The 24,905-nt window shown below is 44.6% G+C and overlaps 2 protein-coding genes across 9 annotated transcripts in view; one reads left to right on the top strand and one right to left on the bottom strand.

Moving 5' to 3' along the window:
* Nucleotides 1-19,074, top strand: part of TMEM25 (transmembrane protein 25) — a 28,838-nt gene extending 9,764 nt beyond the window's left edge. For 5 of the 7 annotated variants that reach the window (XR_015727002.1, XR_015727006.1, XR_015727003.1 and 2 more), the window contains 3 exons: nucleotides 1,131-1,217; nucleotides 11,013-11,104; nucleotides 14,357-19,074. The gene's annotated coding sequence lies outside the window, so the exon portion shown is untranslated. The remainder of the gene's footprint in view (nucleotides 1-1,130; nucleotides 1,218-11,012; nucleotides 11,105-14,356) is intronic. The other 2 variants (XR_015727001.1, XR_015727004.1) reach the window with 2 other exon arrangements.
* On the bottom strand, nucleotides 5,737-23,211 carry IFT46 (intraflagellar transport 46). 2 transcript variants are annotated; one of them, XM_045797910.2, is made up of 12 exons: nucleotides 22,980-23,211; nucleotides 22,178-22,274; nucleotides 19,319-19,398; nucleotides 15,960-16,090; nucleotides 13,018-13,092; nucleotides 12,780-12,873; nucleotides 12,232-12,360; nucleotides 10,831-10,952; nucleotides 10,424-10,490; nucleotides 7,070-7,130; nucleotides 6,690-6,775; nucleotides 5,737-6,223 (listed from the first exon to the last, which is right to left on the bottom strand). In XM_045797910.2, the coding sequence occupies exons 3-12, from the start codon at nucleotides 19,361-19,363 to the stop codon at nucleotides 6,128-6,130; spliced, it is 906 nt and encodes a 301-aa protein (XP_045653866.1). In that variant the 5' UTR covers nucleotides 19,364-19,398; nucleotides 22,178-22,274; nucleotides 22,980-23,211; the 3' UTR covers nucleotides 5,737-6,127. The 2 variants fall into 2 exon arrangements, with proteins under 2 accessions (XP_045653866.1, XP_087724524.1); XM_087868398.1 differs by lacking the exons at nucleotides 22,178-22,274; nucleotides 22,980-23,211 and adding an exon at nucleotides 20,491-20,567.
* Nucleotides 23,212-24,905: the final 1,694 nt, after the last annotated feature.

Raw genomic sequence — 24,905 nt, 5'->3', positions numbered from 1 at the left:
CCTGAGCCAAAGGCAGACGCTTAACGACTGAGCCACCCAGGCGCCCCCCAAGATCAAAATTTTTAAATCAATATCAGCCCCTCTTCTGACTTAGCCAGCCAGCCAGCCAGGCACCTACCCCATGGCTTTTTAATTTTGTTAATCTTTTTGAAGAATCAGTTCCGGGTTTTGTTGGTTTTCTTTTTCTTTTTCTTTTCTATACTTTATTTCTGTTCTAATCTTTATCATTTCCTTCCTTCTGCCAGCTTTGGGGTTAGTTTGTTCTTCTTTTTCTAGTTCCTCAGTTTATAAAGTTAGATTGTTTATGTGAGATCTTTATTTTTATTCATTCATTCATTTATATTAAATATTTATTTGAGAGAGAGTGCCTGCCCAGTGGGGGAGGGGCAGAGGGAGAGAGTCCTCAAGCAGACTTCTCACTGAGCCTGATACGATTTGGGGCTCCATCTCAGGACCCTGAGATCATGACCTGAGCTGAAACCAAGAGGCAATGCTCAGCCAACTGAGCCCCTATTTGTGATCTTTTTTTAATGTAAATTCCCCTCTGAACACTGCTTTTGCTGTATCCTGTACGTTTTGATATGTTCTGTTTTCATTTTCATTTGTGTTTAAATACTTGCTAATTTCCCTTGTGATTTCTTATTTGACCCATTGGTTAACACTGTATTCTTTGATTTCCCCAAATTTGTGGGTTTTTCAGTTTTGCTTCTGTTACTGATTTCTGATTTCATCTCATTGTGGTCAGGGAAGATACTTTGTATGATATCTACCTTTTAAAATCTATTGAGACTTTAATTTGTGGCCTAACATATCACCTGTCCTGAAAAATGTCCCATGTGCCCCTGAGAAGTGTGCTGTTGCTGTTGGACAGGGTGCTCTGCCCATGTCTATCAGAGCTGTTTGGTTCACTGTGTTGTTTAAGCCCTTTGTTTCCTTACTTATCTTCTGTCTCATTGTTCTATCCATTATTGACAGTGAGGTATTAAAGTTTCCAGCTATTATCGTAAAACTGTCTATTTCTCCCTTCAATTGTGTCAACTTTTGCTTTATATATTCTCAGGGTCTGTTATTAGGTGTGTAAGTGTTTATACTTGTTATAGCTTCTTACTGTGTTCATGTTCCTTTTGTAGGTTTCCTGATTTCATGGATGAGGAATCTGCCCGTCTCTCTGTAACAGCAGTTCTCAAATTTGTCTGCATATTGAAATAATCTGAGAGGTTAGAAAAATATCGGTTTCTGTATCCTACCTGCAGAGATTGTGATTTAATTAGTCTGGTGTATTGTCTGCAAGAGGAAACTTTTCCTTCTTTTTTTTTTTTTTTTTAAGATTTTATTTATTTATTTGACAGAGAGAGAGAGAGAACAAGCTGGGGGAGCGGTAGAGGGAGAGGGAGAAGCAGGGTCCCCGATGAGCAGCAGCCCGATGAGGGACTCAATCCTGGGACCCTGAGATCATGACCTGAGCAGAAGGCAGACGCTTAACTGACTGAGCCACCCAGGCGACCCAAGAGAAGAAACTTTTCTTTAAAAGATCTCTAGTTGGCTGGGGCGCCTGGGTGGCACAGTGGTTAAGCGTCTGCCTTTGGCTCAGGGCGTGATCCCGGCATTATGGGATCGAGCCCCACATCAGGCTCCTCCGCTATGAGCCTGCTTCTTCCTCTCCCACTCCCCTTGCTTGTGTTCCCTCTCTCGCTGGCTGTCTCTATCTCTGTCAAATAAATAAATAAAATCTTAAAAAAATAAAAAAAAATAAAAAAAATAAAAGATCTCTAGTTGGGGCACCTGGCTGGCTTAGTTGGTGGAGCATATGACTCTTGATCTCAGGTTTGTGAGTTCAAGCCCCATATTGGGTGTAGAGCTCACTAAAAAAATTAAAAAGCATAATAAATAAAACAGAAAATCTCCAGTTGGGGGCACCTGGGTGGCTCAGTCAGTTAAGTGTCCAATTCTTGATTTTGACTCAGGTCATGATCTCAGGGTCTTGAGATCAAGCCCTGTATTGGGCTCTGTGCTGGGCACGGAGCCTGCTTAAGATTCTCCCTCTCCCTCTGGTTCTCCCCTCCACCCCTACTCCTGCTTGCGCACACGCTCTTTTAAAAAAAAAGAGAAAAAAAGAACTCCAGTTGATTCTAATGTGCAACCAAGTTTGAGAACTGGTCTATGAATATTACTAATTTTTTTTCCCCTTAGCTTACCTGCTTTGTTTCTATGATTTGCTTTGTTCTGCCAGTTTTAGTCTCTATTTTTCTGGCTTTCTTCAAAGTCTGGTGATCTCTGACTGTACATTCGTATTTAAAATGAGAGTTGCAAACAGGTGTACACACACAAGAATGAGATAACCGGAAAGCTGATTGGAAGCTGATGGAGAGGTAGGGACCTGGACATGTGCTTAAAGACTCCATGTCAGTATCTAAAGGTCTTTTCTCTTTGGCTGATCAGTTTGCTGAGAGGACTCATCCAATATTCTGCTTTGGAGGTAAAATAAGTATGGGAAAGGGCTGAGGGTCTCATTGCTCACTCCTATTTTATCCACTTTTAAATATGGCCCCTTACTGCTGTCCTCATAGTTGCATAGGTGTTCTCATGTCCAGAGCCTCCCTGGTTCAAAGGTAACTATCTTCTGTGGGGATAGGAAGGTAGGCGGCACAGATGGGGACATTTCTGGGGATCTAAGCCTTCTACACACCTTCAACCAATTCTCCTGTTTTCAGCCCCACCGTGCATGCATGCCATCAGAAATATCTGGCAGTTTCAATCCCTGATCCTTCCCCGGGTTCTGCAGTGTGATGTTTCTCACTTCTTACCGGTTTCTCTGTCTCTCCTCTGTAGGCACATCAGGCTCCCCCCACCCCACTAAATCAGTTAGCACTTATCCAGCTTCCAAAATTGTTGCTGCCTAGTCTTCCGTCATTTTCTTTCCTATTAGCTATCCGTGCTGGTCTATATCTTTTTCAAAATTATTATTCTTTTACTGTCGTTGTATAGGGTTAAAGGAGGGAGTGATATGTAAATATGGCATTGTGTTTATTTCCAAATGTTGAGAGCCTAGGATCAGCAGAGAAGGTGAGGGACACTTCCAGCAAGGAAAATAGTCTGCATAAAAGTTTAGTTAGAAGAGGGACTTCCTGAATCATGGGTAGAGCACAGCAAGCAGATTGGTTTTGCAGTTTGCCTTGGGGGATACGGAAACTGAGGATCTCCGGGTAGGGAGAAAGTAGCCAAATGCAGTCTTAAGAGGCCTAGTTGAAAATTTATACTTAGTAACATTAATTACTACCTATTACATTTTGGGGCACTTAATCTTTTCACATAATTTTACCCACAGGACAAGCCTAACAGTTAATTAGTGTTTATTGTAACTGTTTCATAGCTTGGTTAACTGAGGAATAGAAGTTACTGGATTTTTTCTAGGGCCACAGAGCAAGGAGATAGAAGGGAGTAAGCACAGGTGTTGAGGCAGAGAGAGGGGCGCAGGGCGAGCAGTGTTGGTGAGGGTCACCGGACGGCCGCTCTGCGTGCGCTGGGGCAGCGAGATGGGCTAAGGCCGCTGGTTAGAGGTGACTTGGGCAGGAAGTATCCTTGTTCCGTGCTATTTGCAGATTCTGCCTTTGCGAATCCACTTCCTCACTGAGATATGTTTGCTATCCCAAATCAGTACTTGCAGTGTTTTCACAGTCCTTTGCAGACATGCTCAGAGCAGTGAAAAATTTAAGTCACCCGACACTTACCTTCCCTGCGGAGGCTGAAAAGGGGACATTCTGCCTTCTGGTTTCAGCTCTCCTACTGTAAACAAGTTCTACGTATTGCTCCGTTTTCTGCTTCTTGCTGGTGATTTTGCTATTTAAAATGAGCCCCAAGCAGAGCGTTGACGTGCTCTCTAGCACTCGTACGTGTAAGAAGGCCGTGATGGGTCTCACGGAGAAAGCGCGTTGGATAAGCTTCAGTACAGCATGGTGTATGGTGCTGGTGGCTGCGCCTCCCGTGAGTCCGCGGTTGGTTGATGAACACGGTACGGCCAGGGCCACATAGAAGCCTAACCTGGTATTTCCCCGAGGAGCGATGGTTCAGTATTTGCTGATTGGGTGTTTGTCGTGGCTTTTGAAACATAACTACTGTGAATAACGGGGAGCCTGGCTGGCTCAGTCGTTAGAGGATGCAACCCTCGATCTCAGGGTTGTGCGTTCAAGCCCCACGTTGGGCGTGGAGCCTGGTTAAGACAAAACAAAACAACACAAAACAAAAACCAGCAGTGGATCACAAGACTCAACGGTATTTATTAGTGCTGAGTCTCAGCTCGAGCAAAGAAGGCAATCTGAGTGTTCCCCGAAAAAGCAGTGGGGGATTTGAGTTCCTGGCATGCTTTGCCTGACTTTTCCCGTGAGTGAAATGTGAGCATTGCTGGTATCTGTTTGCGAGCAGAGCATCTGGTTCCAGTGGGATGTCCCGGTGAGGCCTGAGCACGGACGTTCCTGCTCCCCACATCGAAGCATGATGCGAACCTCACACCTGGTGGAAGCGTCTGTCAGAAACAACTGCCCTCCCATCTGTGTGTTTGCTGTGTAGAGATGAGGCTGACAGTGTAGCACTTGAATGTAATTCTCCCTTCCAGTCAATTCTGGCCCCTCTTCGCCCCACATCCGTACGTGGCTCCTTTACCCCTTCAGCTGCTCAAGCCAAAACACCTGGGTGTCATCCCTGATTCCTTTCCTTCTGTCTCCCACATCGGTCTACCACAAGGTCTGGGGTTCTGCCTCTCCTGGTTCTCTATCTGTTGCCTCTCAGCCCCACACCCTCTCTTCCGTTCTGTTTTCTGCCGCTGGGTTTTCCAGATCCCTTGCCAGCTAGCTGTTGATTTCTGCCAGTGGGAGGCACCAGCCGGATCTGAGGCGGGAGAAAGGAAGTAGCAGCCATTCCTCCCAGTTGCTATGGTAGTGGGGTGAGGGCGTGTGGACTCCGGTGCCTCAGGGTGGAGCCCCCTCAGCCACTCAAGACGCCGGCAGCACCCCTTCGGCCTCCGGCACCTGCGGCAGATACCTCCCCTTGAACCTCTCCTTCCTGCAGCACACCTTCCCTTCTCCCTTTTGCTCTGTCGGCCCTTCCAAGGCTTTGTGACCGATTTCCCATATTTAACACCCTGTGTTGGAATAACTGGCATGGGGGCGCCTGGGCGGCATGGTCATTTGAGTGTCCAACTCTTCATTTTGGCAGAGGTCATGATCTCAGGGTGGTGAGATTGGGCTCCACGCTGGGTATGGAGCTGCTTCAGATTCTCTCTCTCTCTGCCCCTCCCCTCCCTCTAAAAAACAGAAAGAAAGAACTAGCTTGCTTTCTGACTTCCTGACTGCAGCTTAGCTGATAGAGCCTCCAAATTATTTCCTGAACCGGCCCGTCTCTACTTCCACCACTATTTCCTCCCTCATCCAGGGCACGATCACCGCTCATCCGGATACAACAGCTGGGCTCTCTGGAGACCACAGGCCAACAGGTCTGGAGCTAGACAGGCAGGTAACCTGTAAGGCAGCAGCAGTAACTGGTGACCCCTAGGAAAAGTCAGCTCCGGGAGAAGACAATCGGCCTCTACTGCCAACCCAGGAGGCGGGAGGGGATGCTCTTTCACAAAGCTGATCTGCTAAAACTGCCCTTCAGTCAGTTAATGCCATTAGGGGCCCGATCCTTATCTCCGCCTCATGCTCAGTCTGTCTTTTCTCTTTCCTATTATAGAACAGCAGGACAACCTGAAAGATAGAGCATTTTATTTGCAAAATCTTTGCCAGTAACATTAAGAATGAAAGAAAATAATTCCATCGCTGTCTCAAAAAATACATCTTTGAAACTTTCCTCCCAACCTGAGCACCCTGGAATCCCAGACATTCCAGTCCTTCTGCTCTTCTAACTCAAGTCCCCACAGTGGTGTAGATGCATGATTCCCACGGGAAGAAAACCGGAGACAGGCAAAAGCCATTTAAGGAACATGTGCAGTACTTTCTGGCAGAGAGGGCAGCAGGACGTCCGCGTCCCTGCGTCCGGCTGTATGCAGGCGCGGATGCCACATGGCTGATGACCGTCTCTCCTCAGCCAGGGCAGAGGCGCCAGCTCAGCCTCGGAGCAGAGAGACCTGGGGGGTGTCTCAGCTGAAGGTCAATGTCTCTGCATCTCCAGCTTGGGAAGCGGAGTTGGATGGAGGGGTGAATGCTTTCTTGCCTTCAGCTAGAGCTTTAAAATGCTGTGAGGAAAGAGGAGAGGGTATGTGGAGTATTTGGTACACTAGCTGCTATATCTGAGCAAGAACTAACCTCTTTACAACCCATTAAGCTCCAATTTTTTGCCAGTTCTACCTTCAGAACAATTCCTTGGTGCTGTCTTTGAAAAACAGTTAGAAATTTTGCCCCACCTCCTTCAGAGATGAACCCCTTTTTTCCTTTTGTCCTGCGTCCGTTCATTAAGCCCCGTGGTGCGTGTCCCTGGTAGACCCTCACAGGCGTGGCTGCGCCAAAGGCCTGCAGTTCTGCTTCCCTTCCTGTGAAAGCCCGACTCTTCCTGCTTGCTGTTCTTTGAATGACGGGGAAGGGTGATGGTAACTCTTGCAGAAACATCCTTCCTTGTCCAAGGACAAATCCCAACCAACTGGGAAGGGTGGAGACTGGAGCACTCCTCACCACAGTGGAAGACACTCTCTACACTAGTCTTACCTGTGAGTTCTTGAATTCCGAGTAGAGGGAGAAGAGCAGATGCAGGGACTGAATCCGACTCTTGTAGATAGGGATGTCTAGGATGGCTGAAATCAAGAGTTCCCATGAGCAGAACCAAACGCAATGGGAATTATGGGGCATTTACGTTTAGGATAGCCATGCCCCTCCCAGATGGGATGTGTCGTCGTAACTCTGGGGGGTGATACCTGGCGGGGAGTCACATAAGCCCAAATTCCACCTTCAGTGCTGCCAAACAGCAAACTGGCTTAGAGTGAGGGCTGTAACTCAAGATGCTATCTTCCCAGAGCAAACGAGCCTTTTCAAAAGCCTACAATATATTAGTCCAGAGACAGGGACAAGGAAGGGATGGCGGAGCTTACCACAGATCATGTCGATGTACTCGGCCAGGCTGCAGTCGATCTCTGCGGTGGGCAGGCTCACCTAGGAGCAGCATGGGACAGACCAAAGTCGGAAGGCTCAGGTTTCAGTGGGGCCAGCACCTCTCTTTTTCTCTCAATCTCTCACTCTTTTTTTTTTTTTTTTTTAAGATTTTATTTATTCATTTGTCAGAGAGAGAAAAAGAGAGCACAAGCAGGGGGAGCAGCAGGCAGAGGGAGAAGCAGGCTCCCTGCTGAGCAAGGAGTCCAACGCGCAGGGCTCAATCCCACGACTCTGCAATCATGACCTAAGCCGAAGGCAGATGCTTAACCGACTGAGCCACCCAGGCGTCCCAAAAGAGATAATTTTTTAAATATTTTATTTATTTATTTGAGAGGGAGAGAAAGAGAGCACAAGCAGGGGGAGTGGCAGGCAGATGGAGAGGGAGAAGCAGACTCCCTGCTGAGCAGGGAGCCCAATGTGGGGCTCGGATTCCAGGACCCTGGGATCATGACCTGAACTGAAAGCAGATGCTTAACCATCTGAGCTACCCAGGCGCCCCTTGAAAGGGACAATTAAGTGAAATGAGGTCATTAGGGTGGACCCTAATCCAGTATGACTGGTGTCTTCATAAGAGGAGGAAATCAGGACACAGACACACACACAGGGAAGACCATGTGAGGACACCGAGAGAAGACGGCCAGGAGAAAGGCCCTGGAAGAAATCAACTCTGTCGACAACCTGACCTCAGACTTCTAGTGTCCAGATGTGTGAGAAAATAAATATCTGTTGTTTAAGCCACCCAGTGTGTGCTACTTTGTCATGGAAGCCCCAGCAAATAATATGCTTTTGTTTTTCTTGGATCAGTAAAAAGGAATTGGTCACATTCATTAACCACAAAAGTAGCAGATGATCTAACAGGACCAAAAAAAATAAAATTATAAGTACGATATGCTGCTGTGCTGTCTGCCGGTGTGTATTTGTGAAGAAGCCGACCCCAGGCTATGTCCAGGCATTTATGGGTACTTGCTGCTGTGATGCCTAATGGGCCTGGGACAGTATAGGAACAGACAAAATGGACATGACGTATCAGGTGACAGGCTCGGGATCTAAACAAGTCATACTGTAAGTTTAAAAACCAGTGGCTTTGTAAACAATTTTTGTTCTCTTTTTACAAAAATCAGAGCATATGTCGTTCTGCAGTTTCCTCTTTTCACCTAAAATGTCATTGATATTTGTTCGTATCAGAGCAAAATAAGGCCAAATAATATGCTATTGTAGGAGTACTTCACCGAGTGAACGTACTACAATCTGTTCAACTCCCTTATCATTTTCCCTCAGCTACAGCTTTAAAATGTTTTGAGGAAAGAGACTGTTTTCAAATTCTTTGCTTTTACGACGATTCCTCAATTAAATAAACAGGTACCAAAACCTCTGTCTTGGGGCGCCTGGGTGGCTCAGTCGTTAAGCGTCTGCCTTCGGCTCAGGGCGTGATCCCAGCCTTATGGGATCGAGCCCCACATCGGGCTCCTCCGCTTTGAGCCTGCTTCTTCCTCTCCCACTCCCCCTGCTTGTGTTCCCTCTCTCGCTGGCTGTCTCTCTCTCTGTCAAATAAATAAAAACTCTTAAAAAAAAAAACAAGAACAAAAACCTCTGTCTTCACAGAGCTTATATTTTAATAGGGAGAAACGAAAACCAAAATAAGTAAAGTATAGGGTATGTCAGGAGCTAAGTGTTAGAAGAAGCAGGGAAAGGGGGTGAAGAATATGGTGTGGCTGTTGTAGAAATTTTAAATATGATGACCAATGACCTGCTAATCATGTTTGCTCAGTTTCCTCCCCCCCCTTTGTTTTTTAATATTTTATTTATTTATTTATTTGTCAGAGAGAGAGAGAGAGAGCATGTGCGCACAAGCAGAGCGAGTGGCAGGCAGAGGAAGGAGCAAGGAGCTCGACTCAGGACTCGATCCCAGGACCGTGGGCTCATGACCTGAGCCAAAGGCAGATGCTTAACCGACTAAGCCACCCAGACATCCCATCAATTTCCTTTTCTTGATATGGAAGAGCTCTGTGCTTGGACCGTAATCTTACCATATATATACATATATGTAAATAATTTTTTTCAGTCCATCACTCTTTTAACTTTAATGGTAACTATTGGTACTTAGAACTCTTTATTTCTGATTCTAAACTGTCATATTTTCCCCATTATGACTTTTAACTTTTTTTTTTAATTTTATTATTTGAGAGAACAAGCAAGAGAGAACACACACGAGTGGGATAGGAGCAGCGGAAGAGGGAGAAGCAGGCTCCCTGCTGAGCAGAGAGACCAGTGCAGGACTCGATCCCAGGAGCACAGGATCATGACCTGAGCCAAAGGCAGATGCTTAACTGACTGAGCCACCCAGGTGCCCCAACTTTTAACTTTCTTAACAGCAAAAGGAATAAGACACAAAAGAGGATGATTAAATTTAGACAGCATACAAAATAGGCAAGTTGGTCTATGCTGTTAGAAATCAGGACAGTGGGGCGCCTGGGTGGCTCAGTGGTTAAGCGTCTGCCTTCAGCTCAGGTCATGATCCCAGGGTCCTGGGATGGAGTCCTGAACCAGGCTCCTTACTCAGCAGGGAGACTGCTTCTCCCTCTCCCAGCCCCCTGCTTGAGTTCCCTCTCCCGCTCTCTGTCAAATAAATAAATAAATAAAATATTATTTAAAAGAGAAAGCAATCAGGCAGTGGTTAGTTGGGAGGTGGAAGCATGACTGGGCTTCCGGGATGCTAGTGACGTTCTGTGTTTTGATCTGATGTGCTCATTCCACAAAGATGTTCAGTTGCTGAAAATTAACGTGTGTATGTCTCTGTGAATTATACTCCAGTTAAAAAGCGAATGATAATAAAATACAAAAAGAGAGGAGCACCTGGCTAGTTTAGTTGGTAGAGCATGCGACTCTTGATCTCAGGGTTGTAAGTTCAAGCCCCTATGTTGGGTATAGAGAGTACTTAAAAATAAAATCTTAAAAAAAGAAAAACTTAAGGGGCACCTGGGTGGCTCAGCTGGTTAAGTGTCCGACTCTTGATTTCAGCTCTGGTCATGATCTCAGGGTCATGGGATCTAGCACCCCCCCCCCCCACCGCCCCATCAGGCTCCCTGCTCAGTGGGGAATCTGCTTCTCTCCTTCTCCCTCTGCCCCTCCCCCCATTTGCATGATGGTGCTCCCACTCTCTCTCTCAAATAAATAAAAATACTTAAAGTTGGTCAATTAAGAAAAAAAGACTGAAAAAAAAATACAGGAAGAGAGCAAACACCAGGCCTTCAAGTAAATGCCACAGTTTTGTAGCTCTTGCTCCCTCCACTTACCTTGCCCAAAAGCTCTTCAAACTCTGGGGACCATTCCTGCATCAGTGTGTCAATATCAGGCATGGGCCTGCATGGACAGAGATAAATATGAACAAGAAAGTGGACCAATGACACCAGCAACCTCTGGTCAGGAGATTCTAGGATGAAGGGAGGTGGGCAGTCTGCCACATGAGGATTTCAGGAGAACACAGACTGGGCAGACTTATCTGGGGTCTGGAAGAATGGCTAAGCAATACCAGATAAATCACAATCTTTATGTCTGCAATCTCAGCCAGTAGTTATCAGGATCCACAGGACCTCGGTTAATTCAATATGTCCTCTGCCTGTGGGCCCTCCTCTCAGAAGCAATGGGTCTGCAGGTGGTGTCGGTTACCAGGGGTTACTGTGGGGAGGGTAGTATTTCTTACCTGGTATAGTGCACAGTCGCAGGGGGCTTAGAACGGTGTAACTCCGAGATGCTCTCGATCCATGTGTCAATGGCTTTGGGATTCTTCTCTGCATCTTCTAGGCTCTTTACTTTCATATGTTGCTAGAAAAAATAAGAGGAACCCTGGCTGATGGTATTAAAGTAGCTCTCCTATTTTAACAGGATGGCTCATCATTGCTGCTGTTTCGTATACAGCAGGTAGCTGATGGATGGGGAAGCCTGACAGCAGCCAATGAAGATGAGAGGAAACTCTGGTAAAATTTTCTGGAGCCATGCAAGGGGGCGGGGGGGGGCAGCTCAACAGGATAGGACTGACCACAGTGAGATGGTGTTTCACACCACTAGGACGGCTGGAATAAACGAGACAGGCAGTAACACGTGTTGGCGAGGATGTGGAGAAACTGCAACTCTTATTCGTTGCTGGTGAGATTATAAAATGGTTCAGCTCCTTTGGCAAACAGTTTGGCAGTTCCTCAAAATGTTAGCACACAGCCCAGCGATCCACTCCAATATATACATATATCTCCAAGAGAAATAATAGTATATGCCCACGCAAAAACTTGTACGTACATACAAGTTCACAGCAGCATGTTAAAAAGAGTGGAAACTGGAGAATGGATAACCACAATGGGGTATGTCCATACAACGGTACAGGATTCAGCCATAAACAAAGGAGTAAAGTATGACTTTACTTATATGGGGAATATTAAAAAATGAGTAAACAAACAAAAAGCAGAATCAGACCTATAAACACGGAACAAACTGGTGTGTGCTGGAGGGTAGGGGGTGGGAGGGACGGGCAAAATGGGTGAAGGGGAGTGAGAGATAACAGGCTTCCGGCTACGGAATGAGTCACAGGAATAAAAGGCACGCCACGAGGAATACGGCTAGTGGTACTGTAACAGCGCTGTGTGGTGACAGATGGCAGCTACGCTTGTGGTGGGCACAGCATAGTGTATAAACTCGTCCAATCACTGTGTTGTACACCTGAAACTACCGTAACATTGTATGTCAAGTCTACTCAAATAGAAAAAAGGAAGGAATTGAAGTACTTAGCAGGTCTAGGAGGAGTGGGGAATGAGGAATGACAGCTAACGGGTATGAGGTTTCTTTCTGGAATAATGAAAGTGTTCTTAAATTAGGTAGCAGTGATGTTTGTACAGCTAATGAATACACTAAAAATCACTAAACTGTACAATCCAAAAGGGCAAACTTCATGGCAAGTAAATTATATCTCAATGAAACTGTTTTTAAAAAAAATAGGGTTGGCCTGAAACCATAGCCATCCCTTTTGATGGGCAGCAAGTCAACTGCATGGAATCCAGCACGGCCTCTGCTCTTGGCCCTCTCCAGCTGGGGCCTGTACTCGGCAGTGTCTTACTGTGATGTTGTGCTGTTTAGAATTCTCAGTTAACCAGAGTGAGAGCACCGTGGGGTCTGACTGCTTTGTGGAAGGCTCGTCCAATACCAACAGGCCAAGGTTGTCAGGCTTCCCATCAGGACGTGGGACCTGGTTAAGAGAACGGAAGAAAGGAAAAAATGAGAGGGGGCATATAAAAAGGTCGTACCTGTTGTTTCCAATAAGTTGAAGAGGAAGAACTCTTCCCATTCATCATTATTGCTCGTAGTAAAAGGCATGCTTGTGTTATCCTGTTGTACTAAAACACTATCTGTAAAAAAAAGATCAACAGCGCCTTAAATGGAAAGCTGCTAACTCGGAGGTAAATGAGTGATAAATTGTTAATATATTATGATGCAATCAAGGATTACCTAAATAGCAATGAGTAGAATTTGGAAAGCAAGATTAAGAATTCCAATGAAATGAAGACTATCTATCAACATAGCCAATGCTAGCCAAGGAAAGTAGTTGAATTGTTAACAGTAATAGAGAGGTCAGAAGAAGTCATTTTTGGGATGTGCCAACTGTACCTTTAAGAATGCATCAATATCCCCAACAGCAGGGATAAAATCAGGAATGAAAGGTTTCAGTTTGTGGTCCAGGTCAATCAACTGAGGTGTGTACCTAGGAGACATTGGCAAGGGAAGGTAGATAAAGTCAGAGAAATGGACTTTACTGTTCAGGCTAAAAAAATCTAGGAAGAATGGGCCTGTTTCAGACTAGAGGTGGGAAAAGGGTGGGGTCATGGGAGGAGGGCCTAGTGCTCACCTGCTGATATACTGGAAGAGTTCCTTAATCTCAGCCGAAACTGGCAAATGCTCATAATCTGCAGGATCATAGGCCCTGGGGAAAGGAAAACAGGGTTCAAGGTGGCTGGAGAAGAGATGTGCCTGAGCCCTAGATCAGCACCAGCTCCTTATCACCACCATCTCCCGCTGCCGTCACTTTGACCCCAGACCGTGACTCTGAACCTGGTTTGTGCCCCACCCACATCTGCCTTTCCTGGGTGGTTCGAAAGACAACTTTATTTTTATTGTTTAATTTTTTAAAAATATTTTATTTATTTATTTGACAGACAGCCAGAGAGAGAGGGAACACAGGCAGGGGGACTGGGAGAGGAAGAAGCAGGCTCCCAGCAGAGGAGCCTGATGTGGGCTTGATCCCAGGAACCTGGGATCACACCCTGAGCCAAAGGCAAACGCTTAACAACTGAGCCACCCAGGTGCCCCGAAAGACAACTTTAAAATGGATTATAATTAGCTTAGTTTGATGAAGAAGAAAAGAGCTGCAGAAAATCTAAAACAATTTTTAAACATTTTAGAATGTAACATAAATTGTTTCCCTTTTTTTGAATGAAAGGGATGAAGAGAACGTACGGTATGAGATTTTAATTTCTTTTTTTTAAATTGAGGTGTAATTGACATAACACGAGACTTTCATTTCTGACATGAAAATAGTTTGCCCCAAGAAAAATAAGAATTTTTACAAAGATGTTTTTAACAGTGTTATTTATAAAAGTAAAAAATTAGAAACAAATATCTAATACTTGAGAGATGGTTAGGTATATTAAGTTGAATTTTGTATAGTTGTTATTATTTTTAATTTTTAAGTAAGCTCTACGCCCAACGTGAGACTTGAACTCACAACCCAGAGGTTAAGAGTTGCACGCTCTACTGATGAGCCAGCCAGGAGCCCAAAATAGTGCATAGTTATTAAAAAGTACTTGTATTGGGGCGCCTGGGTAGCGCAGTCGTTAAAGCGTCTGCCTTCGCTTAGGGCGTGATCCTGGCATTCCGGGATCGAGTCCCACATAGGGCTTCTCCGCTGGGAGCCTGCTTCTTCCTCTCCCACTCCCCCTGCTGTATTCCCTCTCTCGCTGGCTGTCTCTCTGTCACATAAATAAATAAAATCTTTAAAAAAAAAAAAAAGTACTTGTATTGATACAGGAAGTGTATACAGTAAAAAAAATAATAATTATAATTAAGTAAAATGTAATGAACATTGGCAAAGTACATAAATGGCTTAGAAAGTTATTAATAAGTCCTTCTGGGAAGAGTAGCTTTAAAAATTTAAATATATTATTGATATGAAGTTTCCATTTCCCCAGATTATAATTTATGAAAACAGGATCTGATCATGAAGGAAATTGGGAAGCATGAAAAGTCAGTCTGGAATTAAACCTTTGTCTCATTTACTTGGTGTCTACCTGCAGGTGGATAATCCACAGGTAACTTATTTTTATTAAACTATTTAATAAGTGATACATACAGATGATATAAAGGAAAAGGTACACATGTATACAGTGAGAAGTTATGGCTCACTTCCACCCTGGTCCCCTTGCCACCAAGTCCCTCCTCCAAAGTAATCACTATTATTAGTCTCTACTGTTTCCTAGTCTCTGTAGTATTTGTTTTATACACATGGTAGCACGGCATAAACACGCTTTATACCTTTTTAAAATTTAACACTCTCTCTTGGAGATTGTTCTTTACAGTGTATAGAGTGCTGCCTTATACTTTTTAATGGCCAGATGGAATTCTACTGATGGGGTACACCATGGTCACTTTGTTTAACCAGTAATAGTATTTGAAATGGATGGGCCTTAGAATCCACTTTGATTAAAACCTCAGGGGTGTGTCATGACTCATCTAGCATGAGGGCTGGAACAGGTAAGGAGATTTTTTTTTTTAAGATTATTTATTTATTTGAGAGAGAGAGAGAACACAGGCACGAGCAGGGGGGAGAGGGAGAAGCAGGCTCCCCCGCTGAGCAGGGAGCCCGATGTGGGGTCGTGACCGGGCTGAGGGCAGGCGCTTGAGCCACCCAGGTGCCCAAGAGACTTTTTTAAAAAGATTTTATTTTATTTATTTGAGAGAGAGAGAGTGCACACGACTGGGGGAGGGTAGGCTTTCAATCCCAGGACTCCAGGATCATGACCTGAACTGAAGGCAGACGCTTAACCAGCTGAGCCACCCAGGTGCCCCTGGGTAAGTTTTTTTTTTAAACTGATTTTTAATTTATTTTTTATTTTTTAAAAACATTTTATTTATTTATTTGACAGAGAGAGAGGCAGCGAGAGAGGGAACACAAGCAGGGGGAGTGGGAGAGGGAGAAGCAGGCTTCCCGCCGAGCAGGGAGCCTGATGCAGGGCTCGATCCCAGAACGCTGGGATCATGACCTGAGCCGAAGGCAGACGCTTAAGGACTAAGCCACCCAGGCGCCCCGCCCCTGGGTAAGATTTTTTACTGAAGCATCACCCAAGAACATCTGCCTCTATGTGGGGCTCCTATAGCACTTCCCCACCCCTCCAAAAAGGAGCTGAGCCTAAAGCAAAATGCTCCTGTACATTATGTTTTCCTTGCCAAATAGAATTGCTTCGGTGTATATATATATATATATATAAATTTTATTTTCCCTTTCCCAAAATGAGAGCTCCTTGGGGGCAGGGACCACCTTTTAGATTTACTCAGAAGATTCTCATGAACCCCCTGAGCCCACAAATGTTTCGGATAATGCGAGTGACATCATAGGACTCAGGGAGGCAGTGTACCCAGAAAAGAAGGAAAATTCATTCTGTTGGTTTCTGAGACATCTGAAAATCCTAAGTAGAGGAGATCAAAAGAGATGCTAGAATTTCACTCCCAACTGATCTCCCAGGCCAGTGTTTTCCTGCCCTGCTTGGGGGTCCTTGGCTAGGGGGCTTTCCTCACCCTTCCAGGGGGGCCCCGTGCTCTTCATCATCATCATCTTCATCAGAATCTGTCTCAGATGAGTCACCATCATCATCATCATTTTCACTGAAGCCCCGTTGAGGTGTCAGCTGCGAGGTCTTCTTCTTCTCCTGAGATAGGGCAGGGCAGGCATGGAAGGCACCACGTGAAGAGAAGCTTAGTGGACCCATGCCCCAATCCCTCCTGGTGCTCCACAGATGCCCTCCCACCTGGCATCGATTCACCAGAAAAAGAAGCCGGCGTGCCCCAGAAAGGCTGCCAAGGACCTTCGTCTACTCCTGCTTAGCTACAAACTGGGTCTTCACTTTCTTTTTCTTTGTTATTAAAGACTTTATTTATTTACTTGTCAGAGAGCACAAGCAGGGGGAGCAGCAGGCAGAGAGAGAAGCAGGCTCCCCACCTGAGCAGGGAGCCCCATGTGGGACTTGATCCCATGGACCCTGGGATCATGACCTGAGCCAAAGGCAGACGCTTAACCAATTGAGCCACCCAAGCATCCCGGTCCTCACTTTCTATAACCATATTGCATTTTTCTCCTTGAGGCTTCGTTATAAATTTTATCCAAAAATTGTCTATTTTGTCTATTACTTAGGAGACCCCAAGAACTGTGCATAAACTTATCCAGTCAGCTTCAACTCTAAAAGTTAGGGGCTTTTGAAGAGGAAGGCACCTGTGATGAGTTATTTTGGAAGGAAATGGGGGAACATGAAGTTGGAAGACAACTTTAGGGGATCTTCATACTCACAAGGATCACAGGAAGTCTAGCATTTAATTTGCAAGACGGCCCAGCGTAAGCTGCTTGTAACTATCGGAAGAAGGTTCATAATCAACCCTGTGCCTGAATTCTGACCAGCAGTTCCAGGGACTGGGAGTCTTCTACTTCCATTCATTGACGCTTCTCTCCGGTGGGTACCTGACCTGCCCATATTTCCCTTCCCTGCCCCATCAGTGAAAGGCAATGACTACATGTTCTCTCAAGAGACTCTTCCCTTCTTGGCATTACAACCTACATTCCTGAGCTTCTGGTTCTCTAAGTACCATCCTACCCTCTCAAGCGTATGAGGAGGAGTCTGGTTTGGGGAACTGCAGGGGCATTTGAGACAGGGTCCATGTCTTTGCCTCTGTGGCCACCCTTAGGACCTGAAGGATAGCCAGTTGGCCCCCTTTAAAAGCAGGTTTTGAGGGGCCCCTGGCTGGCCCAGTTGGTAGGGCATGTGACTCTTGATCTCGGGGTTGTGAGTTCAACCCTCTCATTGGGCATGGGGCTTACTTAAAAAAAAAAAAATAAAAATTAAAAAAATAAAAATAGGTTTTGAAAGCTTGGTTTCCATATGCCATATGGCTTATATTGAGGTTAACAGATGTTTGGCTCTAGTTTTAAAAATGATTTAATGTTTCTCTTACAGTAAAGCAACTATTGACATATAAAAAAATGTGACATAGTACAGGACATCAGAAATGCTTTTGGTCACATGTTCTTCTAAGCATAACACAGATTTATTATACATGGATAAAAATATATTTTAACTAATCTGTAATATGTGGGTGACAAATGACACAGTTGCACAATTTATTTAGTGACTATGACCTATTTGGTATATATTGATAAGAATCTCTTAATGTGTTCTTTCTTTTTTTTTTCCTAGAGAGGGAGAGTGGGGAGGAGCAGAGGGAGAATCTTAAGCAGGCTCCATGCCCAGCACCAAGCCCAATGCAGGGCGGCAGTGGGGGCTGGGTTGGGGGGGTTCCGATCTCACACCCTGAGATCATGACCTGAGCCAAAAATCAAGAGTCAGACGCTTAACCAACTGAACCAACCAGGTGCTCCAAATTGTTCTTTCTCAATTCAAAATCTGCCAAAGCTATCCTTGTTTGGCAAAGGGAGCTTTTTACGAATACTGATGGTCAGGGGCGCCTGGGTGGCTCAGGTGGTTAAGCGTCTGCCTTCGGCTCGGGACATGATCTCAGGGTCCTGGAATCGAGCCCCTCATCAGGTTCTCAGCTCAGCGGGGAGCCTGCTTCTCCCTCTCCCTCAACTGTTACCCCTGCTTATGCTCTCTCACTCTCTCTGTCAAATAAACAAATAAAATCTTAAAAAAAAAAATTAAAAAAGAATACTGATGGTCAATTTAAAGGTCATTCAAAAATATATCCTTTCTGCTGATTCTGGTTGCACAGTGAATTAGGAAGATAAATTGGCCACAGCATGATGGAGACTAGAAAAATTTAGGGTGAATATGCAAAATTAGGTCAATTTAGGAAAACTCACTTTTTTTTTTTTTCTTTTGGTTTGCTTCTTCAAAGCTGTGCTTTGCAAAATCTCTGATCTAAAGGTAGAGGGCTTTATATGCCACAGAAAAATGCCTAAAAAATTACTTTGTGGGTAAGATGTTAAAACAGCACACTAGTCACAAAGTGGGACTACTTTATTTACTTTTAAAAAAAGATTTTATTTATTTATTTGAGAGACAGAGATAGTGAGTGAGAGAGAGTGAGCACAAGCAGGGGGAGCAGGAAGGGGAGAAGCAGGCTCTCCACTGAGCAGGGAGCCCAAGGCGGGGCTGGATCCCAGGACCCTGGGATCATGACCTGAGCCAAAGGCAGATGCTTAACCGACTGAGCCACCCAGGTGTCCCATCAAATAAATAAATCTTAAAAAAAAAAAAAAAAAAGTCACCCCTGGATTACGTGCTAAGCCCGGGCACAGTGACAGTTTAGCAGAGCATGTGCACAGGTGCAAGTCCTGCCTAGAGCTGTAGGCATCCTTCCATCTTTGATTCAGAAACAGAGTAATCCTCTGGATTCACAGAACAACAGCAAAGTGACATCTGGGTCTTAAAACTTCAAAATTAAAGTCTCTTTCACACGATTTTGGCAGTATCCCAAATGTTGATAATGAACAGATGGCTAGACCAATAATTCCAAACTTGATTTATCTTAAGAATTATTCGGAGTGCTTGCTAAAAATATAAATTCTCAGGCTTTTACCTTCGAGATTCTGATTCAGTGGTTCTAGGTGTGAACTACTGGGAAAATGTATTGTTAAAGACAAGTATCCTACTTGAGTCTTATGATCAGTAAAGTTTGCAAAACACTGGCCTGTATTATATGAAATTCCTCACCAAAAAGTCAGCTGTAATAGTAGGCTTTACTCCTGAAAGAATCTAAATCTTAAGACTCTTTGCTCCTGATTTTCCTACATGAGCTCAAAGGTACCCAACCCAAGCCCTGGAGGTGAGTAGTCAAGAAATGTTTACTGCTGAACTACTGTCACCTCAAACTGACCACCAACAGCTCAAAGCAAGAAAGTCTGCGAGTAGCTGTGGGTTGTACACTACCTTGTTGTTTTCCTCTTCATACTCATCACTGCTGTTGTCAGCCATAGTCTTGTTAGAAAGATGGGCGGAATGAAGAAGTCCTTAGAAGAAAAGTTTTCCCTTTAGATTACTAAGATGATTTTTAAAAACAAATATTTTTAGTTTATAATATTTTATGTTCTGTTTTATGGAACAGGATCTGTAAGAACATCTAGTTGAAGGACTGAATTCTAGCCAGGCTCTGTTGACTCAATTCAGGATATATTCATTAAGCATTACTGTGTGTAAGGCATTAGGTTAGACATGATACTAGTCGATTATCTGCCATTACATAAATCATATAAAATCTGCCCTTAGTTTACACATTGGCAAAATGAGATTCGTAAAGTGACAAGAGGGTTGGGTTGATAGAAGACTGGAATTAAAAAACAACTCTCTGACATGGACAAAATGACTTAGGCTGAGTTTCAGTATTCCCATGTCTGAAGGAAGGCAGTAATATTTATCACTCAGAACTGTTGTAAGGATCAAATGACAAAACTCAAGTGAAAGGAACTAACCCAGCTCCTGTCAAATAATAGTCACAAATATAAATCTGAATCAGCGTCCATGTGATAAGAGCAATAAAAATATTCTGAACAATTAAAAGTATAATCAGATGTAAGAGTAACTTGCATGAAAACCATGTTCAATGATCGCTTTTTTAAAAAGACTTATTTATTAATTTTAGGTGGGGGCAGAGGGAAAGGGAGAGAGAATCCCAAGCAGACTCCACGCTGAGCGTGGAGCCCAACCTGGGGCTCAATCTCATGACCCCAAGATTATGACCTGAGCCAAAACCAAGAGGCAGACGCTCAACTGACTGTGCCACCCAGGTGCCCCATGTCCAATGATTTCTACATCAAATTAATGCCAGTTAAACACCATTTTTCAGCCTATTACATTCCCCAAACTGAAAACAAACGATAATGTCCATGGCCGGCAAGATTATATGCACACTCAAATCAAAAACCTTGTCTAGGTGTGTGTGTGTGTATATATATACACACACACACCCAAAAGATTGAAAGCAGGAACTCAAATAGATATTTGTACACCCATGTTCATAGCAGCAGAGTCACAATAGCCAAAGGTGGAGAAACCCAAATATCCATCAGCAGACAAGTGGATAAACAAAATGAGGTTATACGTACAATGGAATATTATTCAGCCACAAAAGGGAGGGAGAGGAACACAGGCTACGGCGTGGATGAACCTCGAAAACATGACGCTAAGTGAGATAAGCCAGACACAAATGGACAACTGTTGTATGATCCCACTGTTGTAGAGCACAGAATGGGTGAAGTCACAGACACCAGGTAGACTAGAGGTTACCAGGGGCTGCCAGCGACAGGGGAATGGGGAGTTATTGTTGAACGAGTGGTTTCTGTTCAGGATGATGAAAAATCTCTAGAAATAGTAGAGATAGTTACACAACAATATCAGTGCACTTAATGCCACTGAATTATACATTTAAAAATGATTAAAATGGTAAATTTTATGTTTGGTATATTTACCGCAATAAACAAGCAACCCCAGATGTCATCCTTGATTCCTAACTCAAGAGCCAAACCCAATCCATCAGCAATTATCTTGTATTTGCCTCCTCTCTCTATTCTTCCCTGCCTCGCCACATCCAAGGCACTGGTATCTCAACTCAGCTATTGCAACAGTCCTCCCAGCTGGCTCCTGACTTTCATCATTGCACCTTTCAATCCAAGACACGCATACCCGCAACATGACCTTGAAAGTTCCTCCTGTTAGGCCTCCTGCCTACCTCTGCCTCCCTCTGACCTGCCTTTTTTTTTTTTTTTTTAAGATTTTTTTTCATTTATTTGACAGAGATAGAAAGCACAAGTAGGCAGAGCAGCAGGCAGAGGGAGAGGGAGAAGCAGGCTCCCTGCAGAGCAGGGACCCCAAAGCAGGGCTCGATCCCAGGACCCCGGGATCACGACCTGAGCCGAAGGAAGACACCTTAACCGACTGAGACACCCAGGTGCCCTGCCTGCCTGCCTTTAATACCACTCCTTCCTACCATATGCTGGTCTCTTTCAAGTCCTCAAATGAACCCAAGTTCTTTCTGGCCTGAGGTCCTTTTCACATTTCACTGCTGCTCCCTTTTCCTGGCCCACTTCTCCTCAATGTCTGTCTGGATCCTTCTTGTCTTTTGGTCTCAAATGTCACCTCCTCAGGTCTTCCCTGACCACCCCATCAAAAGTAGACCCCACTCCTCCCCATTACTCTTCATCACATCACTTGCACTTACCACATTTGTACTTATGTCTGTTTACTCATTTGTCATCGATCTCCCATGGTTACAAGCATCAGGATGGCAGGATCAGTGTCTCTTTTAAAACCGTATACCTAGTGCCACACATAAAGCTGACACATAGTGGGCATTCAAAAAATCTTTGTTAAATAAATGACTGTGTCAAGTCCTGTTAAAAGTTTCCACTGAGAGTTTCATCGGGATTGCAAGTTAAGGGCGGGTTACTGAAGCATCTTCAAAACTGAGCAGAACAGTTTTGGTAAGTTCAAACAAACAAATCAACCAACCATGAACCCCTGGCAAATCCTAAGCAGAGCAGTATCATGATGCAAACGGTGGTCATGCTGGAGGAAACTGGTCAGGTTGGAGGAAAACCCTCAGTCTGGGGGGCTGTGTTTTCTTCCCCCTCAACTAATTAGGAAACACAAACAATGGCAAGTGCTTGCCAAACTTGACTCTGAAAGCCAACATCTGCTATTATAAAATGGGAACTTCCTGGAGACCATCCTGGATCCATCCTGCTCTTTGTTCTGAGAACCATTTCTCTTCTTTCCTCCTTATTCCTATCTTACCTTTGGGTCTTGGGGTTGGAGTATGAATACTTGCAACCTCTTCAGAGTCGTTAATCTCTAGACGCTCATCATATGTCTGGTTTTCAACAATCTTGGTCTAAGTGAAAGGAGACATGATTACATAGCTCATGGCACAGGATACGAGCTGATTCCAAGCCAGCATTGGTTCCTCCTCCCTACCCAAGTCACCGGTTTTACATGTAACCTTCACCCCCATTCAAATTTTCCTTAGGGCTTCTTGGCCCCAGGTCAAGCGGTTAAATCATTCTGCCGCAGCTCTTATTTACGAACTGCCGCTGGCTGAGGAAGGAGGGAATCGTTGGAGGGAAACGACAGCTAACTTAGCTCCCCAAAGCTGTAGATACACGCGCACGGGCAGAACAGTATTCGTCCTAGACGGCAACTCTCTCCTTAGTTTCGGTCAGTTTCCTCAAAGCTGTTGGGGTTTCTCGGGGCGGGAGGGGGGCGGAGGGGGGTGCTGCAGAGGCTCTAGAAAGACTTCTGTCTCCGGAGTCACCTTGTTTACCTGAAGAGAAGGTAAACTCCAGTCTTTCGGTCCCATCCAATAATCCCAAGAACATCACCCCCATCTCCACCCCCTTGTCTTGCAGGTCGGATCCCACTTAAGTTTCTTGGGGAGTGAAGGAAGCAGAATGCTTGCTGGTGGCGTGAGGGATGAGAAGGAACGGTTGTCAAGGAGATGGGAAGAGATGGGGGGAGCTGGAGGGAAGGGGAGTCCTCTTAGATTCCTCTTGGGAGGGAGAAAGGCGGTGCTCTTTCTGCTAGGGTGAGTACGAATTACCTGTAGCCCCTCTGAATCCGTCTCCTCTGTATGGAAAGAACCCCAGCCTAGGGCCGGGGTCTCACTCCAATATTAGGCCAGGCCACTTGAAGGGCTTCGACGTGGAGCTACCGGCCTTGTTGTCAGTCGCTAGGCAAAAAAAAAAATCGCGAGACTTGCTTTCAGTCTCGTGAGACCTTCTCCACTCGCGCTTTGCGTCCCTTCCAGCAGCAAAGGGATCCGAGGAGGATCTAGTGGCGTTTGGATAAAGCCTCTCTGGGCAGTCTAGTCCTGTTTTTCTATGGTTTCAGTAAATGCGTTTGTGGCGGCATCTAGCGACCACGGCTTGGCAGAGCCGGCTGATGAATATCCGTTGTTTTAGTTAGCCCTCCAATCTGGAGATAGAGTGTACGTTTCTCCCCCTAGGACGGGCAGTTCTTCCTAAATCAGTCTAATCAGAATTTAGGCGGACTCTCGAGGGAGTATTCTCACAGCATTTTGTATGTCCTTTTATAGCATTTGTATTACATTGCAGCCCGTCCCTTCCACTCTGTCTCATTGCATGGGACATGCTTATACCAAGAAATTATTTGTTATTGGAGGTTTAAATTTAACGTAGTTTCCTATAGTTTTATTTGCTGAAGAAGACAGCTTCTTTAGACAGGGTCAGTGTCTAATTTTTAAGCTCTTTATAGCAGCAGTGTCTTGCATAAATTAGGCACTTTAAAAATGCTCGTTGGATGGGTGAATGCAGGAATGAGTGAGGATGTAAAGAACAAGTATTTCAAAACTATAGACAGTTAATTCGGGGAGTCAGAGAGAGAAACAAAAAAATGTATTGAAATTTGATCCTGAAAACCTGCCAGAGGAAAACGGATGTGGCTTTAAAAAGGGAAATGAGAGACACCTCTTCTGAGACACTTGGGGTTAAAACTGCAGAACATTTAAAAATTGTTGTGTTGTCTGTTATTTCTAATAATAATGCATATGTATTGTGGAGCACTTCCTACATAGGAGCACTTAGAGTATATAATCTTACGCATTAATATATTATCTAACTTCACAACCTTATGAGATAGATGTTCCTGCCAGTTGACAAATTAGATAAGTTACTTGCTTAGAATCACTCAGCTAGTAAGTGGTCAAAATGCGAGTCGAACACAGGTCAAATTCCCAAGTCTCGGCTTCTAATCATTATGACATAATGGCTCTCCTCAGGAAGCAGGGGTGCTTATGCAGTGTAATTTAGCTAATGTCATATTTCCAAAGAATCAGCATCTATTGGTCTTGGCTGAGCTGTGGTGGTCCATATCGAAGGCCCCTGGAAGCTGCCACAATAAAACAATAATTCCAGGCGAGATTTTGGCTTTTTTAAAATTAAGAGTTTGTCTTTTTTACAATATATTTTTTAATGTGTTTATTAGAGAGAGAGCATGAGAGAGAGATCACTAGCAGGGGGGAGTGGTAGAGGAAGAAACTGACTTCCCACTGATCAGGGAGCAGGATGTGGGACTCGATCTCAGGACTCCAGGATCATGACCTGAGCCAAAGGCAAATGCTTAACCAACTGAGCCATCCAGGCACCCTACAATATGTTTTTATACCAAAAATTAAAAATACAGTTTGACATATATTCTCCCAGACATGCAAAGTTTTAAAATCTGTGAGCTCGAGTCCTGGCTTAGCTACTCTCTAGCCCTGACATCTGTGATAGAATAGTTTTCCTCTTTGTGTTTTTGTTTTTGTTTTGTTTTAAGTAGGCTCTGGCCTAGTGCGGAGCCCAACTCAGGGCTTGAACTCATGACCCTGAGATCAAGACCTGAGCTGAGATCAAGAGTTGGATGCTTACCCAACTGAGCCACCCAGGTGCCCCTAGGTTTCCTCTTTATACCTTGGTTTCCCCACCTGTAAAATAGAGATATCAGTGGTACCTATTTCAGAGAATTC

The sequence above is a fragment of the Ursus americanus genome, chromosome 16 (assembly GCF_024610735.1).
Source record: "Ursus americanus isolate L20-20 chromosome 16, mUrsAme1.1.p, whole genome shotgun sequence".
Lineage (NCBI taxonomy): Eukaryota > Metazoa > Chordata > Mammalia > Carnivora > Ursidae > Ursus > Ursus americanus.
This window is presented reverse-complemented; position numbering and strand designations above follow the sequence as displayed.

Excerpts from the sequence above, each read along its gene's own strand:
- IFT46 (XM_045797910.2), bottom strand. The coding sequence starts at position 19,363 with ATGGCTGACAACAGCAGTGATGAGTATGAAGAGGAAAACAACAAG. Across the intron at positions 12,874-13,017 it reads CTCTTCCAGTATATCAGCAG|GTACACACCTCAGTTGATTG; the intron begins GTGAGCACTAGG and ends AATGTCTCCTAG. Across the intron at positions 10,491-10,830 it reads GCGACTGTGCACTATACCAG|GCCCATGCCTGATATTGACA; the intron begins GTAAGAAATACT and ends CTGTCCATGCAG.